This window comes from Salvelinus alpinus, chromosome 10, assembly GCF_045679555.1.
Source record: "Salvelinus alpinus chromosome 10, SLU_Salpinus.1, whole genome shotgun sequence".
Taxonomy (NCBI): Eukaryota; Metazoa; Chordata; class Actinopteri; order Salmoniformes; family Salmonidae; genus Salvelinus; species Salvelinus alpinus.
In genome coordinates this window covers 27,032,601-27,054,612 of record NC_092095.1, presented here as the reverse complement: position 1 = coordinate 27,054,612, position 22,012 = coordinate 27,032,601, and the positions used below count along the sequence as shown (strand labels likewise).

Here is a 22,012-nt window from a genome sequence, read left to right as displayed (position 1 = left end):
TCAGTTGTGCACCGGGGCCTCCCCCTCTTGCTATTCTGGTTAGAGCCAGTTTGAGCTGTTCTGTGAAGGGAGTAGTACACAGCGGATATCGGTATCGTCCAAAAATTTCATATCGGTGCATCACTAATTTGTTTATTCTTCACCATTTTAATTGCAAAAAAATAACAGTATGGTACTTAATTGTTAAAAATGTCTGAATTGGACCTAAGAGAATTTCAAACCAGCTGTGTGTGAAAAGGGGTCCAGGATAGAGTGGGCGAATGGGCCTTTTAGTTGACATGAAGTGAGCCTAATGTTGGATGTACACCCATTAGTTTACCCAAGTGCTGGATTATACATGTATGGATAACCCTATAAGTACATTAAAAACAGAATACCCACACACCAGTGTTCCCCAACAACCTTTTCAAAAACGTCTGACCATTACAGTCTTGGCTCTTTGGTCCTTTTCCTCGAAAAGCATCAAATATATGAAAGCGATGACAGAAGGAATAGCATGGCTCAGAATATGCCCGTGTCACCAATGTCTTCAAGTCACTGGTTAATACGCTTTCATACGTCGATACAGTACGTACAGTATAGTCACATGCCTATAGGATGAATCACTGGGGCTCAAGGCTCTAGCTGTATCAATAGTGATGGAAGAGAAGCTGTTCTGGCCTGAAGGCCACAGTAAAATATGTTGTTTTGACCACAAGACTGTATCTGAAAGGCTCCTACTGTGTTGGCCACTCAATCTCCTCTCTAATAGTTAGAAAACCAGCAACATATAAAAAAATATTTAAAAAGGGGCAGACAGTGCTCCTGCAATGACACACTATGAGCGGTTCATTTTGTAAACGTCACAGGGGTAGCTAGGAAAATAATCAAACGAAAAGGGTCAAGTGTGGGGTGCGCTAAAGTTGTTCATTAAAGTCCTGGAGCTGCGCATTCTCTGGTCCAAGGCTTTCAGCCAACACTTAAAAGGGCAGAGGTGGGCTTACTTTGTACGGCGACAGAGAATTGTTGAAGTTTGGAGAAAAATCGACATTTTGCCAAAAACAGGGCCACTACACTGCGTGGGCAACCATCTGTTGCATATAAATGTTTTAATTTCTATACAGAAAGCTATGCCAGAGCAAAATGCTTAGTGTAGCAAGATGGGTATAGGTTAACCTAGGTCAATCCTTTAAAAACAGGGTTTTGGGTTGTTAAAATCCTCTCCTCTACCTACATGGCATTCTCAGACAGTTATTTCTGTCCTAATTCTATGATTTCTGTGCACAGAGGGCAGTCGTAATGATGTGTTTTATAACTGATGGGTAAGGCTATTTAGGATTGGCAAGGTAACAACATAATTAGGACTGAAGATTTTGTGTGTGTGTGTGTGTGTGTGTGTGTTCGATGACGTTGAGAGATTGGGTGATTCATTCAATGGTACAGACAGACCGAGAAATCTGACGACTGTCGATAGGTACTTGGAACAGCCTCCTGTGCTTTCTCTTGCTAGAGCAAGAGACTTCCCTGCTGTGTACTGAACGGGTACCAACAACCCTGCCGTTTCTACTTCGCAATGCTTGTCAGTGGCCAAGAACTTGACTTTGAGCCAATCAGAGAGCACAAACCTCCACGTGGGGGAGTAAAACGAAGGGGGAAAAGAGGGCACTTCCCCCAACATAATCCACCCCCTTTTCATTAGAATGGTTCTAAATAAAACAATAAAGATGCATAATTACAAGTCTTTATATAATTATTTTAAATCTAGCTAAAGAGTTTTGTGCTTAAAGAAGAATTGTTTTGTTAGGTTCAGTTTAATAAATGTGCAACTGCTCATTACTTAGCTAGCTAGCTAACTGAGCCAGGCAGTTATACACATTTCATATGAAACTAAATGGGGCACAGTGCACACAACACAAAATGCTTTGCCACGCTATCTAGCAAGATGAAGAAATAATTACATTCACTCTCCATTATCCCATCCATTATCCCATAGTCAGGTTGGTTGTTTAGCATCAAAACCAACACGTGCGGAACTATGGGGCAAAACAGACAGAGTTGGCTTAGATTGCTGACAACATGTAAACCAAATTTAGTCTCCAATGTTTACTGAAAACAAAATGTGCACTTGTCTTTCAAATACATTGTTACAGTTGATGGTTAGCTAGCTACTGAATTTTTACCATATTAGCATAGATGTAACAGTTAAAACCAGACATGTTATCAAGAACAAGATAAAGTTAGCTGAAACGAGCCACCTACGATTCCCCACATGGCAGCTTTTAGTCATTGTTGCTAGCCATCTCACCATCCAAAATCACAACATTTATCACTCCAGTGTTAATTTGCTAAATTGTAATTACTTCGCTACTATGGCCTATTTATTGCCTACCTCCTCACACCATTTGCACACACTGTATATAGACTCTTTTCTATTGTGTTATTGACTGTACGGTTGTTTATTCCATGTGTAACTCTGTGTTGTTGTTTTTTGTCGCACTGCTTTGCTTTATCTTGGCCAGGTCGCAGTTGTAAATGAGAACTTGTTCTCAACTAGCTTACCTGGTTAAATAAAGGTGCATTTAAAAAAAATATATATATATATTTTTTGGGACTCGGTACAGGTACCCCTGGATATAGCTTCTTGTTATTTGTAGTTTTTTTTAATTTTTACTTTAGCGGATGTAGCAAATATTTAACTGTAATTATAAGTTTTAATATTGAAGTCTATTTTCTTAAAACTGCATTGTTGGTAGGGCTTGCAAGCATTTCATGTTAAGGTCTACAATTTTAAAAGGATTGTTTTTTTTTTTATGGTGCATATTAACGTTAGAAACTTAACGTTCTAGTTTTCACGTCAATTTGGGAAACTTATCTCGATGTGGATTTTTTTTGCCATATCGCCCAGCTCTACTTTGCGGTCCAGATTTGAATTTGAGGACCCTAGATAGTACTCCACAGTACAGTAGAACAGTCCATGTATAAATAACCCTGAGGCCTACAGTCTAGCCCTTATAAATGCAAAGGCTTGGGTTGTTAGTTTACTGTGTGCATTTATGAGACACACGCAGACAGACACACAAGGGACGGACCTGGGAAGACGCTGAGGTCGGGGTTCTTGTTGCACCAGTCGGTGGCGCAGCACATGGGGTAGATGCCAGTGTCGTCCTTGGTGGAGGGTGCGCAGATGAAGGGGCGGTCACGCGGAATCAGCTCGTTCTCTGGGACACACATGCTGCTCTCGGCGGTGATGCTGCTGCCAGACTTCTTGACGGACACGAAGCACAGGCCATCCGTGATGCACGTGGAGTTGAGACATCGCTGGCAGTAACACTGCAAGGCTATAAGAGGGTGGGATGAGAGAAAGGAGAGAGAGGGAACAGAGATTCAGGTAGAAAGAAAGAGAGAGTGGGGAGGGAACATGAGGACAAAGGAGAGATTACCACTTATTTTCTTCCCCACAAAAGGAACTGAAGAGAGTGCATGCTACAATACAAGAGCGCAATTTCACTGTGTGTGTGTGTGTGTGTGTGTGTGTGTGTAGCAGTTAACATAAAAGCAATAAATAAGTAGTTACAATGCAGCACAGAAAAACCTCAATGCTGTCTGCTACACTAATCAAAAACAACAAGTCAACAACACGTCAAAACAACGCTAGCCCACTCTGAGGTGATGTGATCCACCTAACCACCCGTAGTCTCACGTCCCCTTAGTCAGCTTCCTTCCTGCTCAGCCCGTTTGCAGCCAGAACACTTGCAGATGAAACGTGAGACATTGTCAAGAGCGAACGTGCCAGACTTTCACCTTCTCACAACAACCACCAAGAGCTTTGTGCTGGTTTAGACCTACAGATTTACTATGAACCTAGCTGGGTCAGTTTAAGTTGCTTCTCCCTCTCCATTTCTCTATCCAGGCTACCTCTCCCTCACTATGGTTACACTTCTTTCTTTCTCTATTTATTCTCTTCCTCTTCTCCTTTTCCATCTCTATTACACTTCCTTCTCCCTCTACCTCTACGCCAAAGGTTTAGTCTAATGGTATGGTTGTGTTGCTATGGCTGAGTGCGTATAACTTGGAGCAGGTTTGAGCAGCCTAGGCCTATCACTCTGACTGAGACCTGTAGCAGTTCCAACTTCAAAATGAGACTTTGGGAATTGAAATCTGTTTTCACTTTGCAGCCCTCATTTATACCTGTCGATACAGACAAATTGCTCTTTAAACTCAGCACGGATGCCTGTCAGTTCAAAGCTTTCTAACCATTTGAGGGATTCAGATAGATAGATGCTGAACTAGGTCAGACATACAGACAGCATGCATGGCCAGTCTAAACCGTCAGACCACTACTAGACATTGGGGATAAATTATTTACTGAACAGATAGACAGTCGTTACGCGAGGTGCCTTTCTATGCTTACAAGGCTGGTTGGTGGTGGTGGCTCCATTGGCAGGTCTGGGGGTAGGGTATCTATAGCTGACTAGGCTACTTCAGTGTGGCTTTTGGCCCCTAGCTTCCCAATAAACACACGCTCGCTATGGCACCTGGCTCACGCACACACTCCCCACCTGGGAGTCAAACATCAAGGCCGACAGACGCCAAGCCCTAACCTCTGTTTAGGTGTGTGTAATGACAACCGAGTGTGAGGAAAGGCTACTCAGGCAGGGGGGAAAGGGGGGGACAGAAAGGGCAACTAAAAGGACAACTTGAGAGAGTGAGTGAAAGAGAGAGCGCTAGAAACAAAGTAGAAGAGAGAGACCGAGAAAGCGCGCGCAACCTAAATTATTTTGTGAATAACCTAGAGAGGAGTGAGTCTGTCCCTCCCATAACCCTGGTGCCTGCCCTTCACAGTTTACTCTAAACAACTAGTCACTCAAAACCCAGACAACTATTATGGCAGCGGAGCATATCTCAAGTGTCTAGACGGTCTCCATACCTCCACCTTAATAATACTGCTTGGCCTCAGGGGAGGAGGTGGATGGTGTGACTGTCTGTGTGTCTTTGGAAGGTTGCCATGTGTACGGCCCTTTGTCATGGCAAAGACACCTCAACTCTAGAGCCCATTAGACATGAAAAGCTTCCAAGAATGAGAAATGTTGTTATAAAGTCAAAACAGCACTGATCTGCACCAACGTGGCATACAAAATTACTATTGTGGAAATCTAAGTTTCAATCATTTCGCCCATCAGTGACCATTGAGGAGAAGAGAAACCTAGGGAAGAGATTAAACGATTTTGAGACAAGTCGGTCATGTTTCAGTGTCTGCCGGCACAGCTGGAATGGCGTGGCAGACCAAGAGAGAACGCGAGAGAACCAGATAGTCAGGGTTGGGACCACAGGAAGCTGCTGAGGGGAGGACAGCTCATAATGGCTGAAATGGAGTGAATGGAACGGTATCAAACACATTTCATTTATTCAGTTCCAGCCATTACTATGAGCCCGTCCTCCCCATTTAAGGTGCCACCAGCCGCCCGTAGTTGTCTCGGTCACAGTCTGGTCCTATTTTGGATGTGGAGAGTGCGACTCACTGCTTGCTTGGCATGGGAAAATTAATCAGACAGACACGCACGCAGCGACTAGACTAAATAAACACGTCTGTGAATGGAACAATACTTTTCCAGTGTCTCATCTGATCTCAGACCAGTACAAAAGTGAATCTAGGGGTAGTGGCAGACGCTCTCATCCAGAGTGAATTACAGTCAATGCATTCAACTAAGTTCAGTAGTGAGAAAACAAAAGTAGCTGTTCAGTATGAGAGCTGTCATAATCCCACAGTGGTTTCCATCAACAGGTGAAAGCAGAATTCTAATACGAATCACCCATCCGGTTCACCCACTGTACTGTTCCCTCATCCCATCTTTTCATATCAGTTAGTTATCAAAGGAGAGAGAACATGAGGGGAAAAAGTCTCTTTAGGCTGCTGAGCGTCCCTTTATACATGGGAACATTCAATTCCTTTGTAGTTGGGAGGTACTTGGGCAGTGGGCACCGAGGCTGGCACACAGGGGGCATGAGTAAGGCAGGATGAGTCTGATTAGATCTGTGGTTTCCTTCAGCAGAGAGAGACGGCGATAAAAAAAAAAGGAGGTAGGGAGAAGGACAGAAAGAGTGAGAGAAGATAGGCCTAGATAGCAAAAGATGAGAGCCGTTGCCAGGAGAGCAGAGCAGTTGTCCAACAGCCGGCGGATTCAATCTGCTCCTCTTTCCATCATTCCTCAGATATGACACAACAGCAGACAGACACACACAAGTAAATGGCAGGCATAAGGAATTCATCCTTAGATAGCACAGAAAGCAACTAATTTAACCAGGGAACAGGGGAGGAGTAGCTGGCACTGAAGAAGCAGGTAATTTATTTAGTCTGTGGCAAAGCACCATTTGTTAGGTGTCATAAAATGTATAGGGGGAAAAAAACAAATGTCCTTTCTCGCTTTCTCCAACCCCCTGATGTTTGCTCTACATCAAGTAAACAAAGTCTACCCGGTAAAACAGCTCAACAAAATAGGCACGATTGGAATTATTTCCTAATTTAGGGGAGCGGACCTGGAGGACAGAAGGAGCGTAAACAAAGCTCTCACAGTGATCTAACAACTCAAAAAATACACCCAACCACACACACCAAACACTCTCCAAGGCATACAAACTGTTCCATGTCTACCTCTAATCCCAATTGGGTCATGGTTATATATGAAACATTTAAAAAATAGTAATAAAATAAATAATGAATAAAATTAAAAAATAATAAAAATCACACACACACACCTAGAAAAGGTGGTGTAGAAGCAGTCCCAGGCAGATTAAAAAAACACCCAGAGGGAGCAGGATCAGGGTAATAAGGGCAAGGACCAGATACAGAGCCTTCAGAAAGTATTCACACCCCTTGACTTTTTCCACAGTTAGAGTTTTAACCTTTTCTCAATATAGGGGGTGCTGTTTCAACGTTAGCATTTATCGTATCCAAATTAAACTGCCTCATACTCATTTCTTGCTCGTACAATATGCATATTATTGTTATTATTGGATAGAAAACACTCTCTAGTTTCTATAGCCGTTTGAATTATGTCTCTGAGTGAAACAGAACTCATTCTACAGCACTTTTCCTGATATGGAGTGAGATTCCAGAAATTTTGGCCTCTGGTCCCAGGTCAGTTTTAAAGTCCCTGTAAATCCTATGAGGATACAAACACTGCCCATGCCTTCCTCTAGATGTCAGTAAGAGGTGACAATTAATGGAGTCGATTGCGCAATCAGGGCCCGTATAAAACAGAAAAGACCGGATGTACCGTTCTTTTCCTGCTGCGCCTGACGCAAGATGGTCGTCGGACTGGCTCTCTTTCCAAGCGTTGGTTTAGCCACTTATATATCGCCGGTCATGTTTTTACTCGTTATAAGTGTTAAAAACATCATAAGGTAGTTAATTTAAACCGTTTTATAGCAATTTATATCCGTTTAGTGCGATTTTGAGGCATTGCTTTGTGATGCACTTTGAAGCGCCGGGCACGTTTCGGGGTCCCGGTCGAACGTTAGTGGGCATTTCGACGGACAAGAAGACATCTTTCGACCAAAAGAAGATTAGACCCAAGAAAGGATACATTGCCCAAGATACTGATGGAAGAACAGCTCACAGTAAGAACTATTTATGATGATAAATCGCTGTTCTGTTGAAAAATTTTAAACGCATATATCGCCATTTTGTTATGTGTAGCTTCGCTTGGCGGACCCGGTATTGCACAGTAAGGATCATTTTAGAAATGTAAGTCAGCGATTGCATTAAGAACTAATTTGTCTTTCGATTCCTGTCAACCCTGTATTTTTTAGTCAAGTTTATGATTAGCTATCGATTAGACTAGATCACTCTCAAAGATAGCGCCCGACATTTTCAGGCCAGTTTTGCTACTATTCTCATTGTATAACCACTGTTTTTTGTGGCTAAATATGCACATTTTCGAACAAACTCTATATGTATGTTGTAATATGATGTTACAGGACTGTCATCGGAAGAATTCTGAGAAGGTTAGTGGAAAAATTAATATATTTTGGTGATCATAACGTTATCGCTCCCCTTGCCTTGGATTCATGCTGGGGTAACGTTTGCACATGTGGTATGCTAATATAACGATTTATTGTGTTTTCGCTGTAAAACGCTTAGAAAATCTGAAATATTGTCTGAATTCACAACATCTGTCTTTCCATTGCTATGCTTTGTCTATTTTTATGAAATGTTTTATGATGAGTAAATTGGTAATACACGTTGCTCTCTGTACTTATTCTAGTCGAGTTGTGATGGTGGGTGCAATTGTAAACTATGATTTCTACCTGAAATATGCACATTTTTCTAACAAAAACTATCCTATACAATAAATATGTTATCAGACTGTCATCTGATGAGGTTTTTTCTTGGTTAGTGGCTATCAATATCTTTATTTGGCCGAATTGGTGATAGCTACTGGTGGAGAGAAAAAATGGTGGACAAAGAAAAATGGTGTCTTTTGCTAACGTGGTTAGCTAATAGATTTACATATTGTGTCTTCCCTGTAAAACATTTTAAAAATCAGAAATGATTGCTGGATTCACAAGAAGTGGATCTTTCATCTGGTATCTTGGACTTGTGATTGAATGATATTTAGATGCTACTATTTACTTGTGACGCTATGCTAGCTATGCTATTCAGCTTTTTTACTGGTGGGGGGTGGGGGGTGCTCCCGGATCCGGGTTTCTGACTCGGTAGAAGTTAATGGCCGTGATAGGAGAAAACTGAGGATGAATCAACATTGTAGTTACTCCACAATACTAACCTAAAATGGGAGAGTGAAAAGAAGGAAGCCTGTACAGAATACAAATATTCCAAAACATGCATCCAGTTTTTCATGGTTCGGGCTAGGCCCCTTAATTCCATTGAAGGGAAATCTTAAAGCTACAGCATACAGTGACATTCTAGACGATTCTGTGCTTCCAACTTTGTGGCAACAGTTTGGGGAAGGCCCTTTCCTGTTTCAGCATGACAATGCCCCCGTGCACAAAGCAAAGTCCATACGGAAACGGTTTGTCGAGATCGGTGTGGAAGAACTTGACTGACCTGCATAGAACCCTGACCTCAACCCCATCTAACACCATTGAGATGAATTGGAATGCTGACTGCGAGCCAGGCCTAATAGCCCAACATCAGTGCCCAACCTTACTAATGTTCGTGGCTGAATGGAAGTAAGTCCCTGCAGCAATGTTCCAACATCTAGTGGAAAGCCTTCCCAGAAGAGTGGAGGCTGTTATAGCAGCAAACGGGCAACCAACTCCATATTAATGCTCATGATTTTGGAAAGATTTTCGACGAGCAGGTGTCCACATACTTTGTCATGTAGTGCATTTCTGAATTTAATTTCAAATAAATTAGCTAAACTTTCTAAAGACAAGTTTTCACTTTATCATTATGTGTAGACAGATATCATATATATATATATATATATGAGTTTTAATGCTTTAATTAGAGTTTTAATATATATATATATATATATATATATATATATATATATATATATATATATATATATATATATATATATATATATATATACACACACACACACACACACACACACACACAGTGGGGCAAAAAAGTATTTAGTCAGCCACCAATTATGCAAGTTCTCCCACTTAAAAAGATGAGAAAGGCCTGTAATTTTCATCATAGGTACACTTCAACTATGACAGACAAAATTAGGAAAAAAATCCAGAAAATCACATTGTAGGATTTTTTATGAATTTATTTGCAAATTATGGTGGAAAATAAGTATTTGGTCACCTACAAACAAGCAAGATTTCTGGCTCTCACAGACCTGTAACTTCTTCTTTAAGAGGCTCCTCTGTCCTCCACTCGTTACCTGTATTAATGGCACCTGTTTGAACTTGTTATCAGTATAAAAGACACCTGTCCACAACCTCAAACAGTCACACTCCACTATGGCCAAGACCAAAGAGCTGTCAAAGGACACCAGAAACAAAATTGTAGACCTGCACCAGGCTGGGAAGACTGAATCTGCAATAGGTAAGCAGCTTGGTTTGAAGAAATCAACTGTGGGAGCAATTATTAGGAAATGGAAGACATACAAGACCACTGATAATCTCCCTCGATCTGGGGCTCCACGCAAGATCTCACCCCGTGGGGTCAAAATGATCACAAGAACGGTGAGCAAAAATCCCAGAACCACACGGGGGGACCTAGTGAATGACCTGCAGAGAGCTGGGACCAAAGTAACAAAGCCTACCATCCGTAACACACTACGCCGCCAGGGACTCAAATCCTGCAGTGCCAGACGTGTCCCCCTGCTTAAGCCAGTACATGTCCAGGCCCGTCTGAAGTTTGCTAGAGTGCATTTGGATGATCCAGAAGAAGATTGGGAGAATATCATTTGGTCAGATGAAACCAAAATATAACGTTTTGGTAAAAACTCAACTCGTCGTGTTTGGAGGACAAAGAATGCTGAGTTGCATCCAAAGAACACCATACCTACTGTGAAGCATGGGGGTGAAAACATCATGCTTTGGGGCTGTTTTTCTGCAAAGGGACCAGGACGACTGATCCGTGTAAAGGACAGAATGAATGGGGCCATGTATCGTGAGATTTTGAGTGAAAACCTCCTTCCATCAGCAAGGGCATTGAAGATGAAACGTGACTGGGTCTTTCAGCATGACAATGATCCCAAACACACCGCCCGGGCAACGAAGGAGTGGCTTCGTAAGAAGCATTTCAAGGTCCTGGAGTGGCCTAGCCAGTCTCCAGATCTCAACCCCATAGAAAATCTTTGGAGGGAGTTGAAAGTCCGTGTTGCCCAGCAACAGCCCCAAAACATCACTGCTCTAGAGGAGATCTGCATGGAGGAATGGGCCAAAATACCAGCAACAGTGTGTGAAAACCTTGTGAAGACTTACAGAAAACATTTGACCTCTGTCATTGCCAACAAAGGGTATATAACAAAGTATTGAGATAAACTTTTGTTATTGCCCAAATACTTATTTTCCACCATAATTTGCAAATAAATTCATTAACAATAGGGGGTGCTGTTAGCACTTTTATTTTTTTGACATTGCCAAATTAAACTGCCTAGTAGTCAATTCTTGCTCGTACAATATGCATATTATTGTTATTATTGGATAGAAAACACTCTCTAGTTTCTACAACCGTTGGAATTATGTCTCTGAGTGGAACAGAACTCTATCTACAGCACTTTTCCTGACAGGGAGTGAGATTTCAGAAATCTTGGCCTCTGGTCCCAGGTCAGTTTTAATGTTCCTGTGAATGCTATGAGGATACAAACACTGCCTACACCTTCCTCTAGATGTCAGTAAGTGGTGACAATTTGAATGGAGTCGATTGCGCAATCAGGGCCCGTATAAAACACAAAAGACCGGAAGTAGCTTTCTTTTGGATCCTGCGCTGGACGCATGAAGGGCGTCGGACCGACCCCTTTCCAAGCCTTGGTTTAGCCAGTAATATATCGCCGGTCATGTTTTTACTTGTTATAGGTGTTAAAAACATCATAAGGTAGTTAATTTAAACCGTTTTATAGCAATTTATATCCGTTTAGTGCGATTTTGAGGCATTTATTTGTGACGCCCTTCCATGAGCTGGGCACGTTTCCTGTACATACCGAACGTTATTGGCCATTTCGACGGGACAAGAGGACATCTTTCGACCAAAAGACGATTAGACCGGAGAAAGGATACATTGCCCAAGATTCTGATGGAAGAACAGCTCACAGTAAGAACTATTTATGATGATAAATCGCTGTTCTGTTGAATAATTTTAAACGCATATATCGCCATTTTGTTATGTGTAGCTTCGCTTTGGCGGACCCGGTATTGCACAGTAAGGATAATTTTAGAAATGTAAGTCAGCGATTGCATTAAGAACTAATTTGTCTTTCGATTCCTGTCAACCCTGTATTTTTTTGTCAAGTTTATGATTAGCTATCGATTAGACTAGATCACTCTCAAAGATAGCGCCCGACATTTTCAGGCCAGTTTTGCTACTATTCTCATTGTATAACCACGTTTTTTTGTGGCTAAATATGCACATTGTCAAACAAACTCTATATGTATGTTGTAATATGATGTTACAGGAGTGTCATCGGAAGAATTCTGAGAAGGTTAGTGAAAAAATTTATATATTTTGGTGATCATAACGTTATCGCTCCCGTTGCCTTGAATTCATGCTGGGGTAACGTTTGCACATGTGGTATGCTAATATAACGATTTATTGTGTTTTTGCTGTAAAACGCTTAGAAAATCTGAAATATTGTCTGAATTCACAAGATCTGTGTCTTTCCATTGCTATGCTTTGTCTATTTTTATGAAATGTTTTATGATGAGTAAATTGGTAATACACGTTGCTCTCTGTATTTATTCTAGTCGAGTTGTGATGGTGGGTGCAATTGTAAACTATGATTTCTACCTGAAATATGCAAATTTTTCTAACAAAAACTATCCTATACAATAAATATGTTATCAGACTGTCATCTGATGAGGTTTTTTCTTGGTTAGTGGCTATCAATATCTTTATTTGGCCGAATTGGTGATAGCTACTGGTGGAGAGAAAAAATGGTGGACAAAGAAAAATGGTGTCTTTTGCTAACGTGGTTAGCTAATAGATTTACATATTGTGTCTTCCCTGTAAAACATTTTAAAAATCAGAAATGATTGCTGGATTCACAAGAAGTGGATCTTTCATCTGGTATCTTGGACTTGTGATTGAATGATATTTAGATGCTACTATTTACTTGTGACGCTATGCTAGCTATGCTATTCAGCTTTTTTACTGGTGGGGGGGGTGGGGGGTGCTCCCGGATCCGGGTTTCTGACGCGGTAGAAGTAAAAAATTCTACAATGTGATTTTCTGGAAAAAAAATTCTCATTTTGTCTGTCATAGTTGAAGTGTACCTATGATGAAAATTACAGGCCTCTCTCATCTTTTTAAGTGGGAGAACTTGCACAATTGGTGGCTGACTAAATACTTTTTTGCCCCACTGTATATATACATACATACATACACACACACATTTGTCATTCAGGCTGTAAAACAAAATGTGGAATAATTCAAGAGGTGTGAATACTTTGAAGGCCCCTAGACTTAGGCAGCACAACTAGTGAGTCCTTGGCTGCACTGACACGGTTACTCGAGAGCTCTAACTCCCCTAGAGCATAGTAGACCCTGAATGATGCCAACTGATATCCTCCTCTCCTCCTTTCTCCATCCCCCTCTACATTCTCTCGCTCTCTTTTGGCTGTGTGTCGGGCAGTGGCAAGTCACATGTTTGTTAGTGGGCCTTGCTCTGTGCTCTGAGGCCTCCAGTAACCCATGGACCAGGCAGCTTCGCTCATGGACCAGGCAGCATGTTCAGCGGTACTAGAGAACAGGGTTACAACATGCAGGCTAGCTACTGTAGGGACTAGTCACAGTCAACAACTAGACAACTCAGATCAAACATTAAGGATATGCTCCACAAAAACCACAAACCATTCTCCACAACGGTTAGGCTGTGTCAAATCCCAGTGAATACCAAAAAATGGGAGGGAAAAAAAGGTTAGAGAGAAAATATGCAATTTTCCTTTATATATATATATATGCCATTTGTAGTGACCAGAGGCAATGAGCCAACACATGGTCAATGCCATCAGCATCAAACAAGCTCCTTTGATGATGATCTAAACATGTATCGTCAGAACTAAACTCTCTCTTCCAGCTAATAAGAGTGAGCGGCAGTGGCCTTCCAGTCCCTACAAGGGAACAAGAAGGTGGTGTAAAAACTAACACACAGGCCTGTTTGTGCTGAGGCCAGGGGGACAGTTCCAGCAGGAGGGGGGGGGGGGGGGGGCTAGCAGCCTACATTGAAGAGGGATGAGATGGCTCTTTCACTCAGCTGTCCTGGCTTGGACTAGGACAAGGGAAGGGAACCAACAATGCTGTGTGAGGAATGAGGGACATCTCATCCGGCGCTCACTGACCCAGAAGGGAATGAGAGAGAAGAGGGGGGAAGCGGGGGAGAGGCAAACGGACAGAACCTCAATGTGGAGGAGAAAAGGGGGAGAGGAGAGGTCAGCGGTACAGAACACAACACACACCAGTTCCAGAGCGACAAAGGGGAGTTGGAAGAGGGCCTCTGGACAATCCACCTGATTGGCTGAGCTAGGGAGTGAAGGAGAGAAGAGCGAGAGAACAAGAACGCAAGAGCGAGAGAGGGAGAGGCCAGAAGAGTGTAAATATGTAAATACACGTTCCGTCACTGAACCCCTGCTAGCATAGAGGCGGTGCCAAGAGAATGCTTTCTGGCACGGGGTTGGGGCACAGACGACAAGGGGGGGGGGGGCAGGACTTGAGGAGAAGAGAAGGGCGTTTTCAGTCATCGGACTCCATCCTAACTCAAGGGGAGGAGAGAAAGAAGCAAGCAGGGAGGCTGAGGTCTGGAGCGAGGCTGCCCTGGCCTGTGTCGCCCCGCCACGTTACTCCACACACACACTAGACCAGCACCTAGTGCCCAGAGAGCCGAGCCACAGCCTTTAATCTATTAAACACAAGACTATCCACATGCATGCCGTTACCTGGCAACGCACGAACAATGCATAGCTGTCAGTAAGCAGTTAGGGGGCTAAAAATCCCCCCTCCCTCTTGTAACAGAGAAACAGAAGCAAGAGGTGTGAACAAATAGGCTAGATCTAGCGACAGCACGGGCGCTCGAGTCAATACTTGAGCAGGGGGCATGAAATGAATTGTGTAATCTGCATCGAGAGTTCCGACGCATTTACAATTGCACCGAGGCCAGGATTTAATATCCCATTCCAATTGGTTAAACAATTTTGTCAGTGGCAGCAGCGTGTGCATCTAGTGCATCAAAACAATATGCAAATGAGCCAGCAGAACAGTGAGAAACAGATGATGGCCGATCAGTAGAAAGTAGAGAAGGTACGTCCTTCCTTGTTTTCCCCCCCTTCGTTCCGTCTCCCATGGCGCATTAACCCGCCTTCAGGAACCGCCGGTTAAAAGACAAGCGCTGCTAATCATTACCTGAGGCAGCAGCAAGCAGACAGCTTGGGCATTACCACTCACATCTGGGCTGATGAGTAATTCACCCTACTAACCGACAAAATCAATGAATATATTACATCAGTCTGACAACCCCTTGTCTAAAGTACCAACCAAAAGATAACTGCTAAGTGTGAATGTGCTGATGGCAGAAACATGCTGCATAGCATGAGAGCACCGCATGACTAAGCTCAGGACTTGTACAATATAGTACAGAGGAGTGGCCAGCCACCCTGCATGTAGACTCACTAGCCGGATTGTCACTAGTGCACTTAAATGGATTCCAGACAGGTTTGAAATTCAGGGTAGACCTGAGCATTCTACCCCTTCCTCCCCCTTTTTAGAAAGGTCCCCTTGTTTTAACAGACTGCTGTTAAAAATGACCTGTTGGCAGCAGGCCAGGAACAGTGGATCCATACAGCTCCACCATCCCCCCCCACTCCGCTGCCCCTCCATTCTCCCTGGACTGCATGTTGATTAGACATGGACTTAGCACACATAACAGCCAGGCACCGAGGGTACAGACTAGAAGCTCTGTATGCAAAAGATCCTGACCAGCAATGCTGCACCTGACCATGCATACTGATGAGTGTTCCTATATGGGATTAAATGAAGGCGAGGACTGCCAACATGTATCCCAGTAAGACTAGCTGTCGTCACTGATGTTGGCTAATGGGGATCCTAATATATTACAAATAAAAAAACATGGCTTGTGTGGTCTCAATAACAACCTACAGAACAAAATGTGTTAAAACAGTGGGGGTTTTAACACAACCACATTCGCTAGGTGTTTCATGGATTCTCTAGGTGAGCTAGGCTGGAGTAGTAACAGTGGAGTACCCATTGGGGCGTGATGGCGCGTTGCTTTACGATTCAGCCCATAGCCTGCTTTCGAGATCAGGGACACTGTGTACCGGCCAAGGCACGTCACATCTAATCTCTTATTGATGGTTTCAGCAGAGGATATTTTGTCTAGTGGAAATGTAGATTTGCTCACTTCTACTTTCCCAAGAGAGGAGACAGCCTCTGGTCCTGGGTGGAGAAGAAACCTGATGTATCAGCAGCATACACTTCGAGAGGGAGCTGGCCCACTGTCTCAACTCTGTTAACTACTTGGTAGAGGGAACAACAGTCATCCCCCATGCCTTAAACCCACTAAGGCGACTGAACCAGACCATAGGCAGGTGGACTGTGTAAGAGACTTAAGGATAAGGCATGCTGGCCTTGACCCAGAAAGAGACAGTGGCTGGATACAGCCAAAATGGTTTTGTGGAGGACTGCTGCCTGAGCCCCAAAGCCAAGAGACTATTTTTGGACAGGGGTCAGCAAAGTGAGAAGTCTACAGAGTGCCGAACGCCACCGCCCAAATAAAGTGGACAGATGACATGAACATCCAAAAGGGCACAGTGGTCATCACGCAGCAACAAGTGGGCCTCCAACAGGGTCTAAAACTAACTTTTTGGTCAACCAACCACTGTGGCATGTAGATGTAATATATCTACCAGCCACAGATAGGCTATATAGGATTCGTAGTTCTTTGACTTTGTGCAAATAGTTTACCAGCTATGAAACAAAATGTCAGAAATACTGCAGCATTTATTTAGCTATAAATGAGATCATACTTGACTATTTTTGATCACAAATGAGTGAAATGCCCTGACCACCCGGCAACAGTGGTATAAAGTACTTAAGTAGTACTTTAAAGTATTTTTAGTTAAGTCACTTTTAGGGGGATATATTTGACTACTTTTACTTCACTACATTCCTTAAGAAAATATTGTACTTTTTACTTTATACCTTTTCCTTGACACCCAAAAGTACGCTACATTTTGAATGCTTAGCAGGACAGGAAAATAGTCAAATTCACGCACTTATCAGCCAAACATCCCTGGTCATCCCTACTGCCTCTGATCTGGCAGATTCACTAAACACACATGCTTCATTTGTAAATGATGTCTGAATGTTGGAGTGTGCCTGTGCCTATCTGTAAATTTAAAAAACAAGAAAATGGTGCCATCTTGTTTGCTTAATATAAGGAATTTGAAATGTATACTTTACTTTTGATAGTTAAGTATATTTTAAACCAAATACTTTTATTCAAGAAGAATTTTACTGGGTGACTTTTACTTGAGTCATTTTCTATTAAGGTATCTTTACTTTTACTCAAGTATGATAGCTGGGTACTTTTTCCACCACTGCTTGCCAATATGGCTGGTGAAAGACATCTTACCCGCAAGGAACAGCAACACGGCTGATAGGTAGCCAGCAACTGACAAATGGCCAACCCCAAAAACAATGGAATGAAATAAAATAATATTCTACAGGGTTTCCCAAACTCGGTCCTCAGGATCCCAAGGAGTGTAAGTTTTGGTTTTTGCTAGGAATGCACGATATATCAGTGAGTATATCAGTGAGCATATCGGAATCGGACGATATTAGCTAAAAAATGCCAACATTGGCCCGATGTCTAGTTTAACGCTGATGTGCAAATCCGATGTCAAAGCTGACATGCATACCTATGTAATGTAAGTAGATGATGTAATGACGTCACAAACTACAGCTCTACACAGAACAAAAGCTGAAAAATACTAAGCGCACACTTCCAACAACTAAACAAGTTCCAAGTCGAGCAGTCATTTTAAAGAGTAAGAACATTTCAGTGAGACAACAAAGGCGAAATCCATTAACGGCAAGATAATGGAATTCATTGCCCTTGACAATCAACCGGCCTCTGTCGTGGATGATGTTGGCTTTCGCCGACTGGTTGGGCCCCGGTACATACCATTTTTCAGATGTTTCCCTACCGGAGCTACACAGTATTGTTGAAACGTACATCTATGAGCGTCACTGCTATTAGATTCACGACTGACATTTGGACCAGCGATGTCAGCCCCATGAGCATGCGGAGTCTGACAGCACAGTGGGTCGACGAGGATTTTGTACTGAGGAAAGCCGTATTGCATGCTCAAGAATGTGCTGGTTCTCATACCGCTGCTGTCATTTCAATGGCATTTGAGAACATGTTTGAAACATAAAACACACTCCTAGCTCCATTCGAACAACTGACTCGAGAAATAAGCTAATCAACTGCGTCTGCAGCAGACGTGATACCCTCTGGCATTGAAACGACTGCTCAACAAAACTGACAACACAGACCGTGGGGTTAAAACTTACAAAAGTATTCAAGGCTGTGAACAAGCGATTTGGTGGCATTCTCTCTGAGCCTCTTTACTGTGTCGCCAGAATGCTTGATGCTAGGTACAAGGACCTCTACTTCGATGCAGACAAGACACAGGGTTACATGGAAAAGATGGACACTGACACAATGACAGTGCGCACCGAGGAAGAGGCCACAGACAGAGAGACCAGAAACTTCCCTGATTGACATGTATGATGAAATCCTGGTTGAGAATGAAACGACTGAACGAAACAGTACAGCAAGTAAGTGAAAGATATGTTTTAATTATGTTTTACTGGTAATGGGGACATACGTAAATGCCAACAAAATAACTTTTTGGTCAGTGTGGTGTGTGTGTAACCTCTATTTAACTAGGCAAGTCCATTAAGAACAAATTCTTATTGGCAATGACCGCCTACCCCTGCCAAACCTGGACGATGCTGGGCCAATTGTGTGCCGCCCTATGAGACTCCCAATCACGGCCGGATGCAATACAGCCTGGATTCGAACCAGGGACTGTAGTGATGTTTCTTGCACGGAGATGCAGTGCCTTAGACCGCTACGTCCATGTGTGTGTGTTAACTATTTAACTGTACTAGAATTCTCAAAAAAAAAATATATATGTATTTTTTTGGCAAGACAAATATCGGAATCGGCCAAAAATATAAAATCGGTGCATCCCTAGTTTTTGCCCTAGCACTACACTAGAGGTCGACCGATTAATCGGAATGGCCGATTAATTAGGGACGATTTCAAGTTTTCATAACAATCGGAAATCGGTATTTTTGGACACCGATTTTGCAAAAATTTTACACCTTTATTTAACTAGGCAAGTCACGCTAGGGGTCAGATTTATTTATTTTTAAATAACGTTCCCAAGGTAAACTGACTATTTCTCAGGTCCAGATCATAGAATATGCATATAATTTACAGATTAGGATAGAAAACACTCCACAGTTTCCAAAACGGTCAAAATATTCTCTGTGAGTATAACAAAACTGATTCTGCAGGCGAAAACCTGAGAAAATCTAACCCGGAAGTGATTTAAAAATAAAGATCTGTGTTTCCTGGCCCGTCTTTCTTCCATTTAAAGGGGTATCAACCAGATTCCTTTTCCAATGGCTTCCTCAGGCTGTGACCAGGCTTTAGACATAGTTTCAGGCTTTTATTTTGAAAAATTAGCGAGATTTTTCAAAACTAGTCAGGTGTCCTCTGATTAGTTCCTGCGCGCGAGAGAGGTAGCTCTCCATTTTCTTTTTCTCTCTTATTGAATAGGTTACGGTCGAAATATTATCGATTATGTTTGTTAAAAACAACCTGAGGATTGATTATAAAAAACATTTGACATGTTTCTACGACCATTACGGATACTTTTTGGAATTTTCGGCGAACGGAACGAGGCTTTGGTTTTCTGAACATAACGCGCAACCCAAATGGCGTTTTTTTGTTATAAAAGTAATATTTATCTTACAAAAATAACATTTGTTGTGTAACTGGGAGTCTCGTGAGTGCAAACATCCGAAGATTATCAAAGGTAAGCGATTCATTTTATTGCTTTTCTGACTTTCGTGACCAAGCTAATTTGAGGCTAGCTGTTCTTACTGTTTTGTCTAGTGATTGATAAACTCACAAACGCTTGGGTTGCTTTCGCTGTAAAGCATATTTTCAAAATCTGACACGATAGGTGGATTAACAACAAGCTAAACTGTGTTTTGGTATATTTCACTTGTGATTGCATGATTCTAAAAAATGTTAGCAATATTTTGCGCACTGCAATTCAGCGGTTGTTTAGGAAAATGATCCCGTAAAAGGGATCCGTAGCACAGAGAAGTTAAGAACACATTCTTATTTTCAATGACGGTCTAGGAACGGTGGGTTAACTGCCTCGTTCAGGGGCAGAACGACAGATTTTCACCTTGTCAGCGAGGGGGATTCAATCTTGCAACCTTACAGTTAACTAGTCCAACGCTCTAACCACCTGCCTCTCATTGCACTCCACGAGGAGACTGCCTGTTACGTGAATGCAGTAAGCCAAGGTAGTTGCTAGCTAGCATTAAACTTATCTTATAAAAAAATAAAAATAATATCAACCAATCATAATCACTAGTTAACTACACATGGTTGAGGATATTACTAGTTTATCTAGCGTGTCCTGCGTTGCAAATAATCAATGCGGTGCGTATCGTTGCTCCAATGTGTACCTAACCACGAACATCAATGCCTTTCTTAAAGAAATCCAGGTTAGCAGGCAATATTAACCAGGTGAAACTGTGTCACTTCTCTTGCGTTCATTGCACGCAGAGTCAGTGTATATGCAACAGTTTGGGCCGCCTAATTTGCCAGAATTTTACGTAATTATGACATAACATTGAAGGTTGTGCAATGTAACAGGAATATTTAGACTAATGGATGCCACCCCTTACAGATAAAATACGGAACTGTTCCGTATTTCACAGAAAGAATAAACGTCTTGTTTTCGAGATGATAGTTTCCGTATTATACCATATTAATGACCAAAGGCTCGTATTTCTGTGTGTTATGTTATAATTAAGTCTATGATTTGATAGAGCAGTCTGACTGAGCGGTGGTAGGCAGCAGCAGGCTCGTAAGCATTCATTCAAACAGCACTTTCGTGCGTTTTGCCAGCAGCTCTTCATTGTGCGTCAAGCATTGAGCTGTTTATGACTTCAAGCCTATCAACTCCCGAGATTAGGCTCGTGTAACCGATGTGAAATGGCTCGCTAGTTAGCGGGGTGCGCGCTAATAGCGTTTCAAACGTCACTCGCTCTGAGACTTGGAGTGGTTGTTCCCCTTGCTCTGCATGGGTAACGCTGCTTCGAGGGTGGCTGTTGTCGATGTGTTCCTGGTTCGAGCCCAGGTAGGAGCGAAGAGAGGGACAGAAGCTATACTGTTACACTGGCAATACTAAAGTGCCTATAAGAACATCCAATAGTCAAAGGTTAATGAAATACAAATGGTATAGAGAGAGAAATAGTCCTATCATTCCTATAATAATCTACAACCTAAAACTTCTTATCTGGGAATATTGAAGACTCATGTTAAAAGGAACCACCAGCTTTCATATGTTCCCATGTTCTGAGCAAGGAACTTAAACGTTAGCTTTCTTACATGGCACATATTGCACTTTTACTTTCTTCTCCAAAACTTTGTTTTTGCATTATTTAAACCAAATTGAACATGTTTCATTATTTATTTGAGGCTAAATTGATTTTATTGATGTATTATATTAAGTTGAAATAATTGTTCATTCAGTATTGTTGTAATTGTCATTATTACAAAAAAATAAAAAAAAATAAAAAAAATAATAATAAAAAAATATATATATATAAAAATAATAATAATAAAAATATATATATAAAAAATTAAAAATTAAAAAAAAGTTGCCCGATTAATCGGTATCGGCGTTATTGGTCCTCTAATAAATCGGTATCGGTGTTGAAAAATCATAATCGGTCGACCTCTACACTACACAGCTGATTCAAATAACCAACAAATCATAAATTCCAGATAAAGTTGAGAATGTGCCAAGTTGATCCTATTTCCCACTGATAAGGGTCCTTGCTCGTCAGCGGAGGGTTAACTTGTTTCGGAGGGCGCCGCAACATATTTCTGAATGAAATATGCGGTCATCAAGAACCCCCCCAATACATTTTTGCAACAAAGACCTTTGCAAATTACACTGCCATTTTGGAGAGCCTTATCATGAGGAGTCATTGAAGTCCTTCAACGCCTCCAATTAACTTAATTCCATATAGGCCTAGCACAATCTGATT

General features: G+C 42.0%; 1 protein-coding gene across 3 annotated transcripts in view; it reads right to left on the bottom strand.

Annotated features, from left to right (window-relative positions):
* LOC139531820 (TGF-beta receptor type-1-like) overlaps positions 1-22,012 on the bottom strand; it is a 63,671-nt gene that overhangs the window by 29,251 nt on the left and 12,408 nt on the right. For all 3 annotated transcript variants that reach the window (XM_071328691.1, XM_071328693.1, XM_071328692.1), the window contains exon 2: positions 3,069-3,317. In XM_071328691.1, the coding sequence (XP_071184792.1) occupies positions 3,069-3,317 (249 nt within the window). The remainder of the gene's footprint in view (positions 1-3,068; positions 3,318-22,012) is intronic.